Genomic DNA, 21,104 nt, shown 5'->3' with positions numbered 1-21,104 from the left:
TTTGCTGAAACATACTCCACTAGAAATTGGGTGGCTTTGATTTCATAGTCCACGTCGAAAGCGCTCCCTCCAAAAATCCTCCAACGTCTGTCCAAAAACTCCAAACAGGTCAGACCAAAATGGCGACTGAGCCAGTCCAATATAAACCCTATACCCTATCTCAAACCCTAACCGGCCACAAGCGTGCCATCTCCGCCGTCAAATTCTCATCCAACGGCCGTCTGCTCGGCTCCTCCTCCGCCGACAAGACACTCCGGACCTACTCCTTCAATGGGTCCGATTCCAGTACCCTCTTCTCTCCGCTCCATGAGTTTCAGGGCCACGAGCAAGGAGTCTCCGACCTTGCCTTCTCGGAGGACTCGCGGTTTCTGGTCTCTGCCTCCGACGACAAGACCCTCCGGCTATGGGATGTGCCCACTGGTTCCCTTATCAAGACCCTCCACGGCCACACCAATTACGTTTTCTGCGTCAACTTCAACCCTCAGTCCAACATGATCGTCTCCGGTTCGTTCGATGAGACCGTTCGAATCTGGGACGTCAAGACCGGCAAGTGTTTGAAGGTCTTGCCCGCTCATTCTGACCCCGTCACTTCCGTCGATTTCAACCGCGATGGGTCGCTCATTGTCTCCAGTAGCTACGACGGTCTCTGTAGGATTTGGGATGCTTCTACTGGGCATTGTATGAAGACCCTCATCGACGATGAGAACCCGCCTGTTTCCTTTGTCAAGTTCTCGCCCAATGGCAAGTTTATCCTTGTTGGTACTCTGGATAATACTTTGGTAAGCTCTACTTTTTCCCTGGGTTTTAGCTTTAAAGTTTGCGTTTTGGGTTCAATCGTGATGGTCCTCTTGCGTTTCGCACTGAATGATTGCTCAATTCTTTATAAATTTTCACAATGACGCAACATATAATTTCCTGCCAGCTTCTTGGCACAGTGTTTGATCTTTCACAATGTCCTTTCGCCTTCTCCATTTAGAGAGTGAAGGGGAAAAAAAAAAAAAATTTGACTTTGTATGCTTGGGTTCTACTGATTGGCCTATAAGACAATATTGGCTATAATTCGTGTCATTTTGTTAATAAAATCTATGGTATATGGTAATAGTATGTAACCAAAGAGAATAAGAAGTGTGTTTTGGAGTTAGAAGCAAATTTGACTACCATTCTCGTTGTAAACGAGTCCAATTCTTATTCTTAACTGTTTTCTCCAAAGCATGTTTTATTGATCTCCTTTTTTCCTGTTTTGACTCTGGACTATATTTTTACACTTTTTGGCTTCAGTGTTGTTCCTTGCTGTTCAGAATTACAGGGGCTCATTGGGATTTTGCTTCTTAATATTTGCTCAGCTTTTTGCTCTACATTGAATCATTGACGCTCAGTGTTTTTCCTTCTACCTTTCTGTGTTTCCTGTTTGATCAAATTATTCTTTGAACCCTGAAGCTCAGTGCATGCACGCATACAGTTCATCAATTTATAGGATTAGTTTGGTTTTTCATTTGAAGAACTGCACTTTTCTTATATATTCTTGTAATAAGTATCTGTTGCTGTTGAATTTAAGCAGTTCATTACTGGTTATTTGGACCTTTGGTCCTTCTTTCCAAAAACCAAAATGTTGGTTGGAGGTCTCAAGTGATAATTCTTTTTGCTCCTTAAGGATAATGGGAGCATTGCGTTATAACATTTTGTTCAAAACCAGAATATATGTAGAATGCTTCTTTAACATGACTTTTGGCTCCTTGCTGATGAACATAGACTTGTTTTTGGAAGGGGTATATGTGATTACCCAACTGAGTATTGGGACACGCACCAACTGAACTGATCTAGTCAAGTTGTGGAAGAAGAAAAATCAATGGGACCAACTTTGGGAGTACTGACCCATCCTAACCTCGTCGCTGTTTCTTTGGGTTGAATGATGAGTTGGAATTGGACCAGAGAGCTATTTGTTTAGATGATTAGTTTAAGTTGGGCCTAGAGAATGAAAGTTGAGATTAAATGACTCTTGCTTTAAAGAAAACCTTCATTTTAGATTGGTCGTGAGAGGATTAGTTACTTACAATCCCCCAGTATGATTTTGTCTCATGTATTTATATGGTATAACTAAAGTCATGCAAAAAATTTATATATATTTATTGCTTAGTCCTGATTGGTTTCCTAAGTTTAGTGACAGCTGGTTAATTACCTCATATTTTTGCTTGGTGTTGCCTTGTCGAAGTGGGGAAGCTGTAGGATTTTTGGAATCAGGGCATTGGTTGCCTAAGTTAAGAGATAGGTGGTAATTATCTCATATTTTTGCTTGGTTTCGCCTTGTCAAACTAGGGAAACTGTAGGAATTTTGGAATCAGGGCATTGTTCTATGCCCTACACTACATGACATCTTTTTGTTCAGAGTTACTGGGTTCAATAATATATATTCTTGCATAATCCTTGCTGCCTCTTTTGGGGAATCATGTGTAGCAAGTACCAATTTAGGGGGGTGATTTTCCATGGGCAATAGTCGAAGAAAAAAGATCCTGACTGTGAATTATTCTATTTTTGTTTAAGATATTTTTGCACATTTCTTAAAATGATGTTAAGGTTATTTCTTCTCATCCCGTTCAGACTCCAGTCTTTGTGGTGGTTTATGTTCATTTTAATGTAATAAAACTCACTTTGGATTGAATATTGAGTTCACAGAGGCTATGGAACTTGTCGACTGGGAAATTTCTGAAGACATACTCTGGCCATGTTAATTCAAAATATTGCGTTTCGTCCGCGTTTTCTGTGACAAATGGGAAGTATATAGTTAGTGGTTCAGAAGATAATTGTGTATACCTGTGGGAATTGCAGAACAGAAAAATAGTACAGAAATTGGAAGGTCACACTGACACGGTTATATCAGTATCATGTCATCCCAAAGAGAACATAATTGCATCTGGTGCACTCGGCAACGACAAGACTCTGAAAATCTGGTCACAGTCCAAGGATTGAGAGTCTTTTTTGCTCTTTGTTATGAGTCTTTATGATTCTCAAAAACCAACTTTATTTATGAATATTATGTATGTCAGTGTAGTTTAGAACTTTTCTTTTGTGGTCGGAGATCAAACTGGATCGAAATGTTCAATTGCAAATTAAGCTATGTTTTGAGATGCACTAAGCCACTGTGCCTGTGTGTTTTAATGGGGTGATGAGGTTTGTAAAGTCTGTATATTTCCAAGCATATATATGGTAATTGAATCTCTTCGACTTATATATATATATATATATATATATTTTCCTTGTGTGGATTTATAGGTGTATGGGTCCTAAGTACCCATTAATGGGACCCAAAGCTCATAGTCGTATGGATTTTTCAGTTTCAGTTTAATTAAGGTCATTATTATTATTATTAATTTTTTTAAAATGGTAAAATTCATGTTTCTCGGCGGAGATGCTCTACCGCTTAGAAATAAATAAATAGATAAATAATTAGTGCCAAGTGGCTGCCAGTGTCTCATAGTTTCTCTGTTTCTGCATTGTTTGCAAGAACGAATCGAAGAAGAAAACCTACAAATTCAGAAACCCCAACCCACCAATTTATGCTGATTTTTTCTTTCACTTCCACTCTCATTATTCACACGGAAAATTAATACACAACTTCATGTCCATAACAAGAGCCATGTGACGCTAAGGTATCTGGGTACGTTATGGTTTACATACATATATATATATATATATATATTTTTTTTTTTTCCAAAATCAAATTGTTGCTTAGATACGTGTCCTTGCTTGGCATTTAGAGATTTCAGACTGCCTTTTGCGAGAGTAAAACTCATGTTAATCATTTCCCGCACTATTAGACCGAGTCCTGCTTGTCTGTCGATGCATCTTAACTGCTGCGCGCCAAGCGTTCAACAAAATTCCTGAGAGAGGTGACACTCATTTTACTGATTCTGATTCTTGGAAAAGGATATGAAGATGTTTGTGATAGAGGACTAGCGAAGCAATCCTGGCTGCTTTAAAGCATTGGAGCCGGTTTAACAGATGAACTGGGTAGGAAGGAAGCTCACAAAATACTCTCTTTGTACAGCGCTCAATTCTTGTGCTAAAACCCTGAACTGGCGCTTAGGTTTGCAAATTCATGCTCATGTTATTAAAATTGGATACGAAGACAATTTGTTTTTGAACACTGCGCTCGTTGATTTGTATGCAAAATGTAATGCTGTTGTGGATTCTAGAAGGATATTTTACTGCATGAAAAGGCATGATCAAGTCTCGTGGACGTCAATTATAACTGGGTTCTCGCAGAATGGCCATGGAATAGAAGCCATTTCGATGTTTAAAGCGATGCTGAGCACCGAGATCAAACCCAATAGTTTTACTTATGTTAGTGTTATAAGTGCATGTACTCGGCTCACTGGTGCTCTTAAACAAGTTTCATTGCTTCATGCTCATGTTATGAGACTTGGTTTCGATGAAAACAGTTTTGTTGTCAGCACTTTAATTGATTGTTATTCAAAGTGGGGAGCAATGGATCAAGCTGCATTGTTATTTTCTGAGACAGCAGATAGGGATAATATTCTTTTCAATTCTATGATTTCAGGGTATTCACAGAACCTATACAGTGAAGAGGCTCTAAAACTGTTTATGGAAATGAGGAATAAGCATTTGAGTCCTACCAGTCATACTTTAACCAGTATTTTAAATGCCTGTGGAAGCCTTGCAGTACTTCAACAGGGATGCCAAATACACTCTCTGGTCACAAAAATGGGTTCAGAAAGTAATGTTTTTGTGGTCAGTGCTTTGATAGATATGTATTCAAAATGTGGCAGCATTGATTGGGCTCGTTATGTATTTGATCGGACAGTGGAAAAGAATAGTATTTTGTGGACTTCAATGATCATGGGTTATGCTCAGAGTGGTAGGGGGTTGGATGCATTAGAGCTTTTTGAGCATGCTAAGGCTGAAGAAAGGTTCACGCCAGACCATATCTGTTTCACTGCTGTTTTGACAGCCTGTAATCATGCAGGGCTTCTTGAAAGAGGAGTAGATTATTTTAACCAAATGAGACAGGATTATGGGCTAGTTCCTGAGCTAGATCAGTATGCCTGCCTGGTTGATCTCTATGCAAGAAATGGGCGTCTGAGAAAGGCAAAGGAGTTAATAAAGGAAATGCCTTATAAACCAAACTATGTAATGTGGAGTTCATTCTTAAGTTCTTGCAAGATAGATGGTGAAGTAGACCTTGCACGAGAGGCTGCTCAAAAACTGATTGAGATGGACCCAAGTAATGCTGCCCCTTACGTAACGTTGTCTCATATTTATGCAAGAGCTGGTTTATGGGATGAAGTAGCTGAGGTTAGGAAATCGATGCAACAAAAGGCAATAAGGAAAAGTGCAGGATGGAGTTGGGTTGAAGTAGATAAAGTGGTTCATGTCTTTTCAGTCAGTGATATTGCTCACCCTTGTACGGGAGATATATATGTAGAGTTGGAAAAGCTGAACATGGAAATGAAAGAGACTAGTTATATGCTCAAACAAATAGAAAATATTGTTGGAGAATAGTTTTAGCAAACTGATAACTCATACTTAGGAATATTTACAGTAGTTGGTAATGGAGGAGCCAAATATTTTGGTTGTTGAGGCTTATTTATGTGGGACCACTGTGGTTGCGTAGAAGTGTGGTGCTTAGTTTAATGTCTAGGCCTTCATGTCATACGAATACTACTTATTAAGAATTCAGGTATCCTTCTCAACCTATTATATCATCTATGTCACAATTTTACCTTGAATTATTAAGAAATCTGTTTACCAAGAAATCAGTGAAGCAAAATACTGATTATTACTTCATACTTTGAACTTTTTTACAATTTTATAGTTTATGTGGAGTAAAAATTTAACATGATCCTGTGTTTTAAATGTCAAATCAGGATCACTATTTCCTTTATTGTCTAGGTTCAATATATCAATGACCAAGTTATCTATGGGATGTTGTTGTGTTAACGCATTTGGTTCCCTTTCTGGCCTCCAGTAAACTTGTTAGATAATACTTACAAAATATGAAATTATGGATAAACTTTGATGATTGTGGAGATAATTTATTTCTTATTATTTAGACATTCTCCTTCATGACCTATGAACTTGGAGCTCATCCTCTCGGTTATCACTCTAGGAAAAACCTCTTGTCTAAGTGTTAGGTACCAAGATGAGCTGCAAGAAAGGTCAAGTTCCAAATAGGTGAATGCAACCTCATCAATTATGTACTGAGAGGACCTTGGTCCAAGTACCCTGAAATCCGACCGTTCCTTTATTCTTAAAGGCTGAAACAAAATGTCCAATATAGAGAAGAGGATGGAGTCGGTCACACCTCGAGTTTGAGAGAAATGATGTAAATCTCTGCAATGTCTTACATTTTCGTGTAATCCTATTCGGACACCAACATCTCTTCGACTAGGTAGAAGGTATTCATTATTATTAGTGCTATAGATCCCTTCTAATACAAGTTTCATTTCGTGGCTTAACCACGTATTCACAAACTAAAATACTATGAACTACTAGTAATTGTTTATACTAACAGCTTATATAATTAACGGACATTCCTTTGGTCTAAGTGCAAGTTGTTAAATAGTTTCACTATCTCAAGTGTCGAGTACAAGTTATTTACAAAGTCACGTTCTCATTTGTGGTCAATGGTGATTCATAACTCTCATATATTTTGGGATCTGCAGTGATCACTCATTACTGGAAGGTCTTTTGGAAGTAAGACCAGGTACTTTCAACGCCTTCACCCATCGATCCCCTAGACTTGGTGTCTGACTTCTTGAAGACAAACACGGAGAAACTCGTCCTACAAGTATGTGAATGCATTTGGTTATATGTGACACATCATAAATGGTTATATTATTGGCAGTTTGTGCAAGTAAAGCCAACTGAATTATTGAGGTTCCAGGAAAGAACAGAACCAAGAAAATCTTGAGGAACTAGGTGTAAGACTTAAAGAGGAGAGTTTCATTGCATGCTTCTGAAACAGACTGTTTTTGTCATCTCATTGCCTGGAAATCAGATCCTTCCCTGGCTACCCAAAAAAGAAAATAGAAAAAAGACAAATATAGAAAAGATAAATTATGAGATGCATAATTTAGGAAGTCCAATTTGGTTGGTCCAATTTGGGGTGGTTGATTGTTTATACATTTATTATATGTAAATAATTAGAAGAGGCTGCTTTTTCAAACTGAGCCCATGGACCACTGCTGGGATGACGTCCTAAACAGTTAGTCTGGCAGAAGACAAAAATCTTCTAGTAATTGACAATCAAGTAGAAAAACCCAAATATATTTGAACGGACCGCAAAAGGGTATCGTGGCCAGATCCTATTCAATTGACAAATAAATAATATTGATTTATTTCACACAATAACCAAAGCAATTAACAAAAACCATGTGGTCATTGTCTTAGCTCTTAATCTGTGTCGTTGTGCTTTTGAAGGATTCTTATCATGTGTGAAGAGACAAATACTGATTCCCCGGCATGGTCATTTTATTGGAAAAAGGGCAAGGATTTCGGTGGGCATACTGTCCGCTAGTTTTATGAGATTCTACTTTACTGGTACAGATGTACATTTATTATAAATTATACATACCAGTGATTTTTTTTTTTTTTTTTTGATAAACATATATAGCAATGATTTTATTATATACAAGTGTTTGAAACCAAATAACAACTTTATGTGCTACGTACAAAGACCAACTATTTTCATAAGATCATAAATGTTTACCAATTTGGTGAACATCTTTTATAGATCCCACCTAGTAGCACATGGGTCTATACATGCTGCTGCATGGTAATTGCTGCAATTGTTGCAATTTTCTGCCTCGGCTTGTGAAATATAGCAGTAGAATATAAATATTTCCGCCATTTTTTTTAATTTCCCATAAAAATTCATTTATTCTTCTCGCTGGCATTTTAGAGCACTTGCTTATAGAGAAAAATTATATGATGTTGAAAACTGTGCTTCACACAGCAAAAAGAAAACATTATCTCGCCTTAAGATGGGTGCTCTATAGGCTGTGAAGCTGTAACTTTGTCATTTACCAAGAATTATTTGAAAATATAAGAAAGATTATTACAGAGGATATGTGGAAATCTTAGAATCATTTTATATTTTAAGAGTTTTACAATTTGAAGGATTCAATTTAAATTTTTTGATTAGTTGTAGATGGCGAAGCTTTTTCTAATTGAATGTATATATGGTTCGTCCACCTTAATTATAATGTTTGATAATCTGTGATGAAAAATAGTTTTCTGTATTTTATATATTTGTGCATAACTTTACTCGGCCCAGTGTCACATGTGAGTAAATTTTAGGTCAGCAATAAATCACCTTGGATTTGCATAAAATGTTTGATTGATATTTTCCATCACGTTGGCAGGTTATATATGGTTTTGTTTATTCATTTTCCATTAAACAATCTTACCACTCTCTTGCATTGTGACAACTATTTTAAACCAAGTCGGTCAAATTGTTCACGCATAGAACACAATCCAGAGGCTCAATAAATGGTGAGCTGGCTTAATTTCTTGTCTCTCCCTCTCTCTCTCTCTCTCTCTCTCTCTCTCTCTCTCTCTCTCTCTCTGAGTTTTTCTTTTTCTCTCACAAAAAATTACATTGCTCCATTACTTGCATTTTTCTTTCTTTGAGAAACTTGCTATTGACTAAACGTAAAAAAGATTTTGAATAAACCACCCTACAGGAGTCTCATGGAAATGCAATAGATTAATTTAGAGCTTCCCTTGACCCCTAGAAGGTTCTGTTGGATCAAGGCCCGCCATTACCTTTATAGTCTCAACCTTGACCTCGAATAGGTCAAGTTGGAAGCTTTTTTGTCTTTATTAATTTTTTTTTCAATCAAAGTTGGAAGCTTATTTAAGTTGGGAAATATTGAAGTGGTGGATTTAAAACTTAAAACCACTTAATTTTTTGCCCTTTCCAATCGCATTTCCAATTTAATTTTATAGGACCAGGTATATTCCTTCACATAAATATATATGTCTATAAATCTATATTCCTTCCTCTGGCCAGAAAATATAAAACCCATATATCTTCCTTCCTCGACGGAATTTACATGTTTTTTTATATGTACGTGTATATATATATATATGTATCTCCTGATCAGCTGACCATTTAAGTCATAAGTCTTACTCCTTTTCTCTTGTTTCAGTTTTAATAGTGGAAGCAAACAGATACCTTAATGGATTTTTCATCATCAATCCCATGGCTGTCTGAACTGGTAAGGCCTTTCCCCAGAATGAACTCTACAGTGACTCTTTATCAATTTCCTATACTAATTTGGCAATTTCATTGTATATGATCCTTGTCATGCTAAATGTATTATTGTGGATGAAGAATTTATATATTTATAAGTTCTTGATGGTTCAATGTTAATGTGCTTGTGATGAATATCAGAGGTTGTAAGCACCAATCATATATCATCTAATTAGCGGTTGGAAACACATTTGGTCTTGATTAATTGCAGGAAATGGAGGACTCAATCTTGACTGATGACTACGAGCAAAGTACCGAACTCATGATTGCTGCATTTGTAGAGGGTCTCCAGCAAACTCTCTCATCAGAGAGCAACTCCTCTTCTCCAACATTGGCTATTAAGAACAGTGATTCTACCGTAAACGCATACATGGAAGATCAAAGACGCTTAAAACAGTGCAGAACTACTATGGAACACAAAAATTCTGAACCCTTGATTCTTTCATTTAATAATCCAGATTTCTTGAGGAACTCTGAGTACAACAAAGAAGATATAGCAGGCTTTTCCGGAGACTTGAGCTCCTCATCTCCTGTCTTTCAATACTCTAAGCATCCATTTCATGCAAACCAAGAAGACGAAATCGTATTTGGGCAATGGGGTAAGAACACAACCAGTGCTACCAAGCCTGCATCTCAGTTACGAGATCATGTTATTGCAGAGAGAAAGCGGCGAGAAAATCTCAACAAGCTATTTATTGCTCTATCGACCATTGTTCCTGGCCTTAAAAAGGTACCCAATTGAAGCTTCTAGCTTTCTCTGTGGTTCCCCTGACTATTCTTTAATAAGATGAAAATTTCGCATATATTTTAGTTTTCTTTCTAGGCCCTTCATTTTGCCATATATTTTTTCATATTATTGACCAAGCACTACACAGTACTTGGACTGAAAGGTTATAATTTGTCTTTCTAATTATTATTTACAGACGGACAAATCTTCAGTTCTTGGAGAGACTATAAAGTACATAAAACAGCTGCAAGAAAAAGAAAAGAAGCTTGAGGTCCAAAGTAGAAAGAAAGCTATTGAACAAGTGGTCATAGTCAGGAAATCAAAGGTCGTGGTTGATGAAGATGATCAAAACGATTGCTCCAATGAGATCTCAGATGACAACAAGGAAGAGTGGCTCCCACATATCGAAGCTAAAGTGTCCGGAAACAATGTCCTGCTCAGGCTCCATTGCAAGAAACAGAAGGGTGTTCTAGCAAAGACTCTCACTGAGATGGAGAAGTTTAACTTGAAGGTCATCAACAGCTGCGCCGTGCCGTTCGGGGAGTTGTCTTTGGACGTTACCGTTATGGCTCAGGTATTGTGCCTTAAAATAATTCTTTTTTACAATTTCAATTATATTAGAAATATAAAAAGTAATTAATCTGTTATATATAGCAACTAGTCTCTTATCAGATTATCATTATAATATTAAAGATCTTAGGTCTAAACGTTCTGGGAGAGCTCTTAGGTCCTAATTAATGCAAGTAAAGCATAGCTTTTTTAAAAAAAATTATGAAAAAGCTAAGCGAAAATAAAAATTATTTCAAAAATATAACCAAAATTAGGGTCTCTTATTACTGTTGTTGGATTTTTTTAAATTCTTTTAATTGAGGTGGATACATATTTTAAAATTAAATTTGAAAAGGTTAGTTTGAAAGTTAATTTGATAGGTGTCTTGAGTATGCATGATATTTGATGAGGTTGATTGCATGTAAAAGATTATTTAGTTATTATGTTAGGGTACTTCTAAAACAAACAGAGAGATATGGACTATGACGATTAGTTCTTTCTTTGTGTTTAAAGATGTTAGTCATATTCTTCTGATTCTTCTCCATGGTCATCTTCAATGTTAATTTACAGATGGAAAAAGAAAGCTGTGCTGGATTAATAAAGGGCCTAGTGAGAAGTCTTCGTTCAGCCTTACAACATTGACTGTTAATCTCAACCCAAAGTTGTTTTCTATCCATTACCAATATGTATAATATATATTATATAAATATGTTTGTTAAACTTCAATTGGATAAATTTCGAATCCCTTCCCCTCAGTATCCCAAAAAATAAAATAAAATAAAACATTTCAATTAGGTATATAGATGCTACGATGTAGGACCAATTTCTGATCCTTACTGCATGAAGTTTTCCCAATGTGTGTACTACTCGATTTGGTAATCGATAAACAGCTTCCCTCCTACTCCGTATTAATAAATATAATCTTAGTATATTATTTTACTTGATGGGGTCCACACTATTGGATTTGTATATCCGACGGATGATTTTAGCACTTGAGTACTTGATCCCGATATGTTATGCCCTTAAATTAATAGTAGCGGGCATAAAATATAAATCGTGTTGATACTAGATATCATTTATAAAGAAGGTATATTTTTTAATATAATTTTAATTTTAATTTAAAATTATATTATTCAAAATCTACAATCCATATATTTATATTATTATAATTATTATTATTTTTCTTACAATCTATGTATATGTTAATTTGCACGTTTATTATTAAGGATGTTACTTAATATAAATACACCCCCTTATTTGCTTTGGTGATGGGTCTTAATTGTACATTAAAACTTAAAAGCAATAAATAGTAGTCAATACTGTAGCAGGTATTCTGTTTGTAGAATATCCACAAATTATACAAAAATTGTTGGGCCTTTTTTTTTTTTAAATTATAAGTTGGGTGATTTGAACCAGGTCTTGAACCTAAATCGGAAAATTATTGCTAATGATGATTGCCATAATTAATAAAATAATAAATAAATAATTTTGGACCAGTAATTATTTAGCGAATAACTTGAGGGGTAGTATTAGCAAACTTTTGATTGTACAACCGTAAGTAACAACAGCAACACCAACATTAGAAAAAAAAAAAAAAAAAAAAAAAAAAAAAAAAAAAAGGAAAAAAACACGAAAGATGGCAATATTATTGAGTGAAATTGCTCCTAAACTCTTCACATATGGCAAAAATAGACATCGTTACCTGTAGTTTAAAAATTCTTCATAAACTTTTTAATTAGACATAAAAGTATAATTCAATTGAATCATATTTAAAAGAATTTTGTTATTTATCACTATTAATAATAGTTACTATTTTATAAAATAGTAAATTATAATTAGCATGTTTAATTCTATAATTTTTATGTTAAAATCTTATAATAAATTTTTTAATAATAAATATTTAAATTATCATATATCATATAGATTTATTAATGATTTATTAAAAAAAAAATTTCTGTCTAAAAATGCTAACTAATTTAATATTAATAGTTGAGGCACATTCATATACCCTACAGAGATGAAGTATCTGGCTAACGTGAAACTTAATTTATAACGATGGATGACCTTTAAAATGGCCTCTATAAATAATATATAATGTTAGTGATCTCTTTTTTGGGTAATTATGTAATAATGATAGTGATCTTGTAGATAGGTATTTAACACCCCATCCCGAAGTACACCGAAAATTTTTAAAATCTGATTAAGATTGACCGGGTTTGACCGTCGTTGACCGAGAAGGGATCAAATGTTGACTTTTTGCTCCTGATGGAATTTCACATTTACCGAGGTACAGTTACGAAGTACACGTTGTCATGAGTCCATAAACTAGTAGCACGTTGAAAAGGAGTTACGGTTTGAAAGTTATGAGCAAAACAAGTTGACGTCAAAACTGTCCAAGGGGTACCGAGTTGACTTTTTGTTCGTGCAAAAATTGAGCTTTGACTCATGCATGGTTGTGAAGTACTCATCAATACGAGTTTATAGACTAGCGGCACGTCCGATTTAGACATGTCGTTTGAAAGTTGCGGACCTGTGAAGTTTTTCCGAGATAGCATTTACTATTCATGGTCTGTAGGTGTGTGAACAGTAGTGCCATGTGTCAAAAAAATGGACCCACCCGTGAGTGCACAGTGGCACCCACGGGCATTTTGACTGGCTGAGAAGGGGAGGGAGGAGAGAGAAGGAGAAGGAGGAGAGAGAGAGAGAGAGAGAGAGAGAGAGAGAGAGAGCTAAAGAGAGAAACCCAACCGGCTAATTGTCGTTCACCTATTTTTGGCCACTAGAACAGTACACGTGCCACCCTAACTTGAAGCCCACCTGAAAACCGGCCGGCCAGTCAAAAATCATTACCAGTGGCCACCGGATTTCTGATGGCGGTGTTGATTACTTCAAACCCAGATTTCTCCCTATTCCGACCTCCGTTTGCCTCACCGCCGGTTCCGTTGAGTCACTCATTTCCCAATCTATCTTTCCACCAAAAATCATGACCAGTGGCCACCGGACGCACCATCGGAGGTGGCGGATTCCGATGACCACAGCGGCTCATCGGAAAACCCAATTCTGGTGAGTTTCCGATCGCCCCACCTATCCTTCCCCACTAATTCAACCTCTCTAAAACCCAAATCCGAGGTCGTTTTCCTCCACTTCACGACGGATTGAGAGAATCGAGGACTTGAGTTCCGAGAGCTTTCCAACGAGATCCCGGCCACCATGGGTCCGATCTCTGGGAGGTAAGCCTCAATCCGTGATCCTCGTTCCATAAGCTTCATTTGGGTATATTACTCATAAATTTTAGTTAACGTTTGTGTTAAACCCCCCAGGTACTGAGTATTATTTATCCGAATAAAATATTAATTTATTTGATATTATGCAATATTGTTGTTTTAGGAGCACGTGTGCGTCGTTGAATTGATCCCATAGAGGATCTTGGGTTAATTGCGTGCTCGAGATGATTGACCCACCTTCAAAATTATTTTGGGATGTTAAAATATATATATTTTGTGTTAATTGGTTATTTGAAAAATATGTTTGATGTGTTGAATATTTAGTAAATTTATATTTAGAAATTTGATGTTAAAATTGAATGGAATTAAATATTTGTACATTATAAAATATTTTGGTTTTAAGGAATTTGAGATTTTGGTAATTATTATCAAATTTCATTGTTGGAATATTTCATAATGGAATATTTCAAAAATATGTTTATGTGTTCAGTATTATGAGAATTTCTATCTAGAATTGTATTACCAATTTATAATATTTTTAATATATATTTTTGTGCCAAAAGAATATATTTGGGAATTTAAAGAAAATGTGGTTTTGATTTATTTTAATTATTGCTATGGTTATTATTCAATTATTGTGCACAATTATATGAATTAATTATATATGGAATTTATATGGTTTTAATATTACTGATTTAAGTTGATTTTTGAGAATTTGAGAAAAATCTGGATTTAAATTATTATGTTTAAAAATATTTATGCATTGAAATATTAATGGCTTGACCTTATGCCAATGAAAAATTTGTATATTCAAATTGATGGATTTGAACTTGATAGATTTTAAAGTGATGAATTTATGATGAGGATTAAAGAAAAATATGGGAATGTGAGTTTGAAAAATGGTATAATTTCCATGGTGAATTTTGGAAAAAATTGTGTATTTTAATAATAAAATTGGTTATTTGTTTTAGACGCACTCATACAGTACTGGTGTTCTGTACTGTATATGTGGATGAGCACGCAAGTTATAATGTCTCCCGTGAGTTGCCATCGTACCGAGTGCAGGCAAGTTTTATCTAGTGCACATAAGCCGCCCCCATCCATGGCTGGGTTGACGGTTTAAGCAGCGGCGCTGTCGAGATGCTGAAGCGATCGTATGGAAGTTTTTCTCTTTAACCTCCTGCCAGATCGTGCTCGGGACGCTGGGTATTATAGAGTATCACTGGTATATAGTGTGGTGCGTCAAGTATTATTTTCCATATATAAATTTCAAGTCCTAAAGTTTTAAAGCCGTATGTAGATTAAATGTATTTAACTTGTTTTATCACCTATTTACAATTAATATTTTCTAAAATATATTTATTCATATTTTATGTCATTTATTTTAAATTAATGTTTTTAGAATGCATCTTGCCATATTATTTTTATTATATAGATTGGTTGAATATTTCAAAAGGAATTTTGTAATATTTTTACCACTTATCTTACATGATTGTTATAATTATTTAGATTATATTTTTTACACTGTTTATTTAGTCTATTAAATCAAATGTTATGAATTATATATTGAATTTTTCCTTTATGCTATATTTTTTTCACGCAAGTATTCTAAATTTATTTTATTATATTTCATTACATTTTATTCGTATTTGGATTATTTAATTAATTATTCCTTAATTTTTGGGCTACAATTATTGGGTTTTGCGAAAATTTTTAAAAGGAGAACTTTTTCGACTGAGTGAACTGTAAGGGTTTTTGAGAGAAAACATTATTTTAAATATTTATTATGATTATTTATGAAATTGTTTGGTATTGATTAATTAATTTTTTATTATTATTATATTATTAATATTATAATTGTATAGTAGATAGGGTCACTCACTGAGATGATTAGCATCTCATGTTTTTAAATTCTGTTCCCCTAGGCCCCGATTGGGAGATGTTGATCGTTCGGGGCTAGCTCGACATCTCAATTCATTGCCGAAAGTCCAAGAGGAGCTTTTCCTCCCTTTTTTTTTTTTTTCCATCTTGTATTGATTCTTTATCTGACATTGTATTAATTTCATATTTATTTGTATAACACTCTGTATACGGATTGGACAGATATTTGTTTAATTACTTACTGATTCTCTGTTATTATTTTGGAGTGCTGTAAATTTGTGGAAACAAATTGTAGTAAAGTGGGAGGAATAAGGTGGTGTTTATTGAGTGTGTTTTCTGTGCAGAGAATTTTGTAGTAAGTCCTACCATTAGGGAAGATGCTGCTGAATTTTCCGTTAGAAGATTCGGTGGTGTTTCCTTGTAATCAAAGTTTATCTAGAGTTGCGATGAAGAATTTTAAACGGATCCTAACAGGTATGGGCAAAGTTATTTATTATTCCTTAAGACAGATGTCCTAAGCTAGTATCCCTCGCAAAATATGAAACAAAATTTATTATCAATGCAAATACTAATAAGATAATAACCATCTTAATTTTTTGGCTGTCTCAAATCAATTAGTCCATAATGTTTTAAAATATTCCCATTAAGTTATCATATTGTATAATATTATATTGGCCTCTCAAATTTTCTTTTCTGATACAAAAATTTTCTTCTTTTTTTTTAACTCATGATCTTACAATTATAAATATGAGTGAATAACTTACTTATTGAGACGGCCTTTCAAATTAATTAATTAATTATTTATTCATAATTTCACCAAATTGACGACATAACATTATGTATAGTACAATTAATAGCTCGAATTATAATTTGAAAAAAATTAAAGAAAACAATTTATTCTTGGCTAATTAATTATTTTCTTTAAAGGAGGCATGTATTTTTATTAATTTATTGAGACATTCAACGCGTGAATTACAGGAATTTTGTCACTTTATTGATCATCGAAGATAATTTCCATTTTCGAGCTCAGTGCCGTCCCCCGTTTAGGCTTACAGGATGTCCTTGTCTCATTAATTGGGAACTTGCATTCACTTTTTGCTCAGTGCTAGCTTTTTTGTTTGACCCAAAAATGGAAAAGAAAAATGCTAGCTCTTCCGTTTCTTAAGCAATTAATTATTTACGGACTATTGAACAATTTTGGCCATTTTTGCTTCAATAAAAAAATTGTTGTTAGATAAACTAATGATACAGTGATTTTACTTGCCCCATGTACAATATAATCATGATGCTGGCATTGTATTATTACATTTTAATCTCATTTTTATCTCCTGCTGATGACTGCAACAGTAGACTTGTTTTTGCCTTAGTTTTCCCTTTTTTATTTTGTTTTTTTCTTTAAAAAAAAAAAAGGAAAAAGTTTGCTCAGTGCATGTGTTTCCATCTCGCATGCACCAAAGAGACTCTAGAAATTTTGTAATTAAGGTATTTTTTATTTAATTTATAACTTGATGTAAATTGATGCTCTTTTCTCTGTTCAATGTACGATATAGATTCTTAAATGAAATATACCCGCCTGCTTAATTATTTTTGGAATCTATTGTACTACTAGATCGTTGTAAAAGTAGCAACTTGTGAAGGGAGTTTTAGAAGTAATATTTAAATAAAATTCGACCAAAAACAAAATATTTAAATAATAAAACTGAATATCTTTCATGTGGAGCGATTCTATTTTGGCCTTTAACATGTTTTCACATTTTTGTGTATTGATGCTAGGCCAATTTATCTTCAGCTTCCTGTCTCTTCTTTTGTAGTCGCTTGAGGATTGATTTTTATTATTATTATTATTATTATTTTTTAACGAGTCAGAAGTATGAATTATGGCTTTGGGGTAGCACCAGCATAGATTTTCACGTTGTTTTATTTTATTTATTTATTTGGTAATAGGCAAAGAGAAACAAATTTGTTACTGGGTTGATATCATTTTGCTCCACTGAAAGTTTGGTTTAAGTTCAATTATTCTCTTCCGGTATTCAAAAATATCATCTTTTCTTTGATGGCTTTAAAAGATTTTCATTTACAATCCTGATTGTTATTCACACCCTTCGAGTTTAACATCAATCTCTATAATTTGCACATTTCATAAGTATAATTGACATTTTCAAAACCAGAAAAGGTCTAATATTATAAAAGCAAACCTCAAATGGTTAGTTGGGGAGTCGTTATCTCATTGTTAATTTGTAAAACTTATGAAGGAGACAGACAAATCAGTGCTGCATGATTGATTCTCGAACCCCCGGATAACTTTATTTATAAAAATTATGTAATTGTAGTTTAGAAATTTTCTTCTTGAAAAGAAGATCATATTGAAGTCAAAATGTTTTATTAATTATGCTAGATATACGTTTTGAGAAGCAGTAATTTATGTATAACCAAAACACGACATTATAAATTAATTTGATATGCAATATATGTTAATGAAAGACAATTTGTTCTAAAACCGTTTCTCTTTGCTTTGATCAGGTTACATATTAAATCTTCATCGATCTACAATTTGTTTTACTAATGTCCAATTCTCAAATTAATTAACACAAAATTTAAAAATTTAAAAATTGATTTTTTGTTTTTCAATTTGCAAAAAGATGAGAAAAAAAATTAATTGATTAATTGATGAAAAAATCAATCGTTTTTTTTTCATTTTTTAACCTTTTTTTTAATCAATTTGAAAATTAGTTGAGGGATTTGATTAATGAGAAATAAATTATATATTGAAGGTCTAGAACATTTTAAATTTGAAAATTCAATTTGTAATCTAACTAAAATTCAAAATATTAAAATACAATTAATCTTTTTCGCTACATGAAAGAGGAGCAACAACACGTGCATATGGATACTTTATATTCAAATTCAAATATCCCTTTCTACCTATAATTAAAATCAAACTTCAATTTATCTCAATTTTCTTTACATGACGACGATCATCAAGAAATTAGTTAGGTGAAGTGCTGAACATTATTTTATAGTTTGTATACTTTTCCTTGTTATATTTACTGAAAGAAAAAGCTTAAACGTGATCATTTTTATTTTTTGTATTTGATAAAATAAGGATTCTCATTTTCCTTTCATTGTCGAGCTACACTTGTCACCGGCCAAAATTATGAAGACGGTTGGTTGACATTGAATGCATTATATTCCTTTTTTGGCCTTTAAAACTTAATTCATTAAGTTAAAAACTAAAATAATTAAGTAAGCTTGTTTCAATTAATAAACCATTTACGACGACTGAAATGGAAAAAAATTATTGTATATGGGAAAAAAAAAATCTTATATGAAAAATATATTATAATTTTTGACATGTCGTTTTTGGATGCCTAGTAATGCGTTGGGTAAGAAGGTGTCAGAATGAAATATATTAGATGCTACCACGGCCATTAACACTTCGTATTCAAATAAAGAGTTATTTAATTGAATATCTACTGCTAATTATATGCCCCAACTTAAAAGAAAAGAAAAGAAAGAAAGAAAGAAAGAAAAAGATTACTAATTAGTTATATGCATTTCTTAACCAAAAGCTTAAGAATCATAGATATCAATTAATGTGCAGGCTAACTGAATTATTGAGCATGAGGTCCAAGGAAAAGGACAGAAGCAACATAATCTACAAGGAGTAGGTAAAATAATAGACTTCAAAAGAAATTTAACTTGCATGGACATGAAATGGATGAAAAACGATTTTGTGTCACATTTCTTTATCTTAATTTGGAATAATATATACACACACACAATATGCAACTAGCAATGTCAGGACACATCCAAAATTCCTCACCGAAACCCTAGACAAGCCCTGATCCCAGGATAACCCTACCGGACCTTCCAATGGAAAATCCGACAGAACCTCCCTTAAGGTTTGGACTTACCATAAGTTTCCTGCACTGAAAACACACTTCTATATACATCCCCTTATTCCTCTCACATTACTACAATTTAATTCCACAAATTTGCAGCACTCCAAATGAATAACAGTAAATCGGTACATAATTAATAACTAAATATCCAATATAGTATACAGAGCATTATACAAATAAAAAGGGAAGGAATGCTTATTGGACTTTCGGCAATGAACTGAGACGTCTGGCTCGCCCCGGACGATCAACGTCTTCTAATCCTTGACCTAGGAGAACAGAATTTAAAAAATATGAGATGCTAATCATCTTAGTGAGTGACCCTAACTACTGTACAATTATAAAGCCACGATAATTATAGTACACTTGATTAATTAAGAATAAATAAATAAATAATTAATAATTAATTGGAAAATAATAATTTCCCTTCAAATCCTCACCATTCACTCCGTTGGAAAGGTTCCCCTTTTAAAATATTTTCGCAAAACCCAATCTTTTATACCCCAAAAATCAAGGAAAACAATTAGTCAATAAATTTCGAATAAGATACAAGAATTTAAGGATCCAAATTTATAATGGAAATAAAGAATAAGACATCATTGGATACCATAAATAAAATCATAAATAATACTTATATTAAAGAAATTTGGCATAAGAACAAAAATAAATCCAATATATAAATTATAAAATTTATTGTTTAAATCAAGGAAATAACCAAAGGAATATTTTAAATCAATTTAAACATCTATATAAAATAATTGATAAAAAATATAATAGAATTTATTTTAAAATATTAATCGATTTAAATGATAAAAATCAAGACAATTAACTCTTAAACATTAATGAGAATAGGTAATAAAATTACGATAACAATTCCATAAAATTTGTGTAAAGCTTTAAATTTAAATAAATAATAAAAACAACAATTTATACAACATATACAATGTACCATGCGATATACCAATCTGTAAACCGTGGGATACACCCACCTCACAACCCTCAATATATAAAAGGTGTCGTGGAAATAATAAATAACCGTCGGGACGTACCCAACCTCACGGTCCATGGCAATAATAAACCGTTGGATGATACCAACCTTACGGCACCATGGTAATAATAATAAACCGTCAGATAAACCCGACCTTACAGTCCGTGGTAATAATAGATAACCGTTGGATGAAACCAACCTCACGGCACCGTGGTAAACCCAGCGTGCGGTAATATAATGTAATATAATACTGATCCAAGGTATTGACATTACATGGTACATCAATTTAAAATGACCGATACAGTATCCTACTGTATCATAATCATAATTTAATTGTCAAGTTCAACCGCTTGTTCAATATTTCAAAGTCTTAAAACATCATTTCATACGAAAACCAGAAATACCACAATGAAATATATTCACCATAAACCAATTTTAAGCACATAAAATTAAAAAATATTTGATCGTGCTTAAAATTATATGATTTTTAATCTGGTTTCTCAAACCAAATAGTTTCCAATATGATTTAAAATCTCAATTTAAATACCAAAATATTTAACTA

At 33.6% G+C, this 21,104-nt stretch overlaps 2 protein-coding genes across 8 annotated transcripts; both read left to right on the top strand.

Moving 5' to 3' along the window:
* Positions 1-27: 27 nt before the first annotated feature.
* Positions 28-3,212, top strand: LOC107424994 (COMPASS-like H3K4 histone methylase component WDR5A). The gene is made up of 2 exons (XM_016034911.4): positions 28-779; positions 2,671-3,212. The coding sequence occupies exons 1-2, from the start codon at positions 120-122 to the stop codon at positions 2,962-2,964; spliced, it is 954 nt and encodes a 317-aa protein (XP_015890397.1). The 5' UTR covers positions 28-119; the 3' UTR covers positions 2,965-3,212.
* Positions 3,213-3,338: 126 nt separating this feature from the next.
* LOC107425019 (transcription factor bHLH19) lies at positions 3,339-11,450 on the top strand. 7 transcript variants are annotated; one of them, XM_060819064.1, is made up of 7 exons: positions 5,517-5,695; positions 6,681-6,805; positions 7,438-8,511; positions 9,171-9,239; positions 9,486-10,004; positions 10,198-10,575; positions 11,121-11,450. In XM_060819064.1, exons 4-7 carry the CDS (start codon positions 9,201-9,203, stop codon positions 11,190-11,192), a joined length of 1,008 nt encoding a protein of 335 aa, XP_060675047.1. In that variant the 5' UTR covers positions 5,517-5,695; positions 6,681-6,805; positions 7,438-8,511; positions 9,171-9,200; the 3' UTR covers positions 11,193-11,450. The 7 variants fall into 7 exon arrangements, 2 of the variants coding, with proteins under 2 accessions (XP_060675047.1, XP_060675048.1); XM_060819065.1 differs by lacking the exon at positions 5,517-5,695 and adding an exon at positions 5,724-6,413; XR_003056998.3 differs by lacking the exons at positions 7,438-8,511; positions 9,171-9,239; positions 9,486-10,004; positions 10,198-10,575; positions 11,121-11,450 and adding an exon at positions 3,339-3,644 and having other exon boundaries at positions 3,753-5,695; positions 6,681-7,422.
* Positions 11,451-21,104: the final 9,654 nt, after the last annotated feature.

Source organism: Ziziphus jujuba, chromosome 7, assembly GCF_031755915.1.
Source record: "Ziziphus jujuba cultivar Dongzao chromosome 7, ASM3175591v1".
Classification (NCBI taxonomy): Eukaryota; Viridiplantae; Streptophyta; class Magnoliopsida; order Rosales; family Rhamnaceae; genus Ziziphus; species Ziziphus jujuba.
This window is presented reverse-complemented; position numbering and strand designations above follow the sequence as displayed.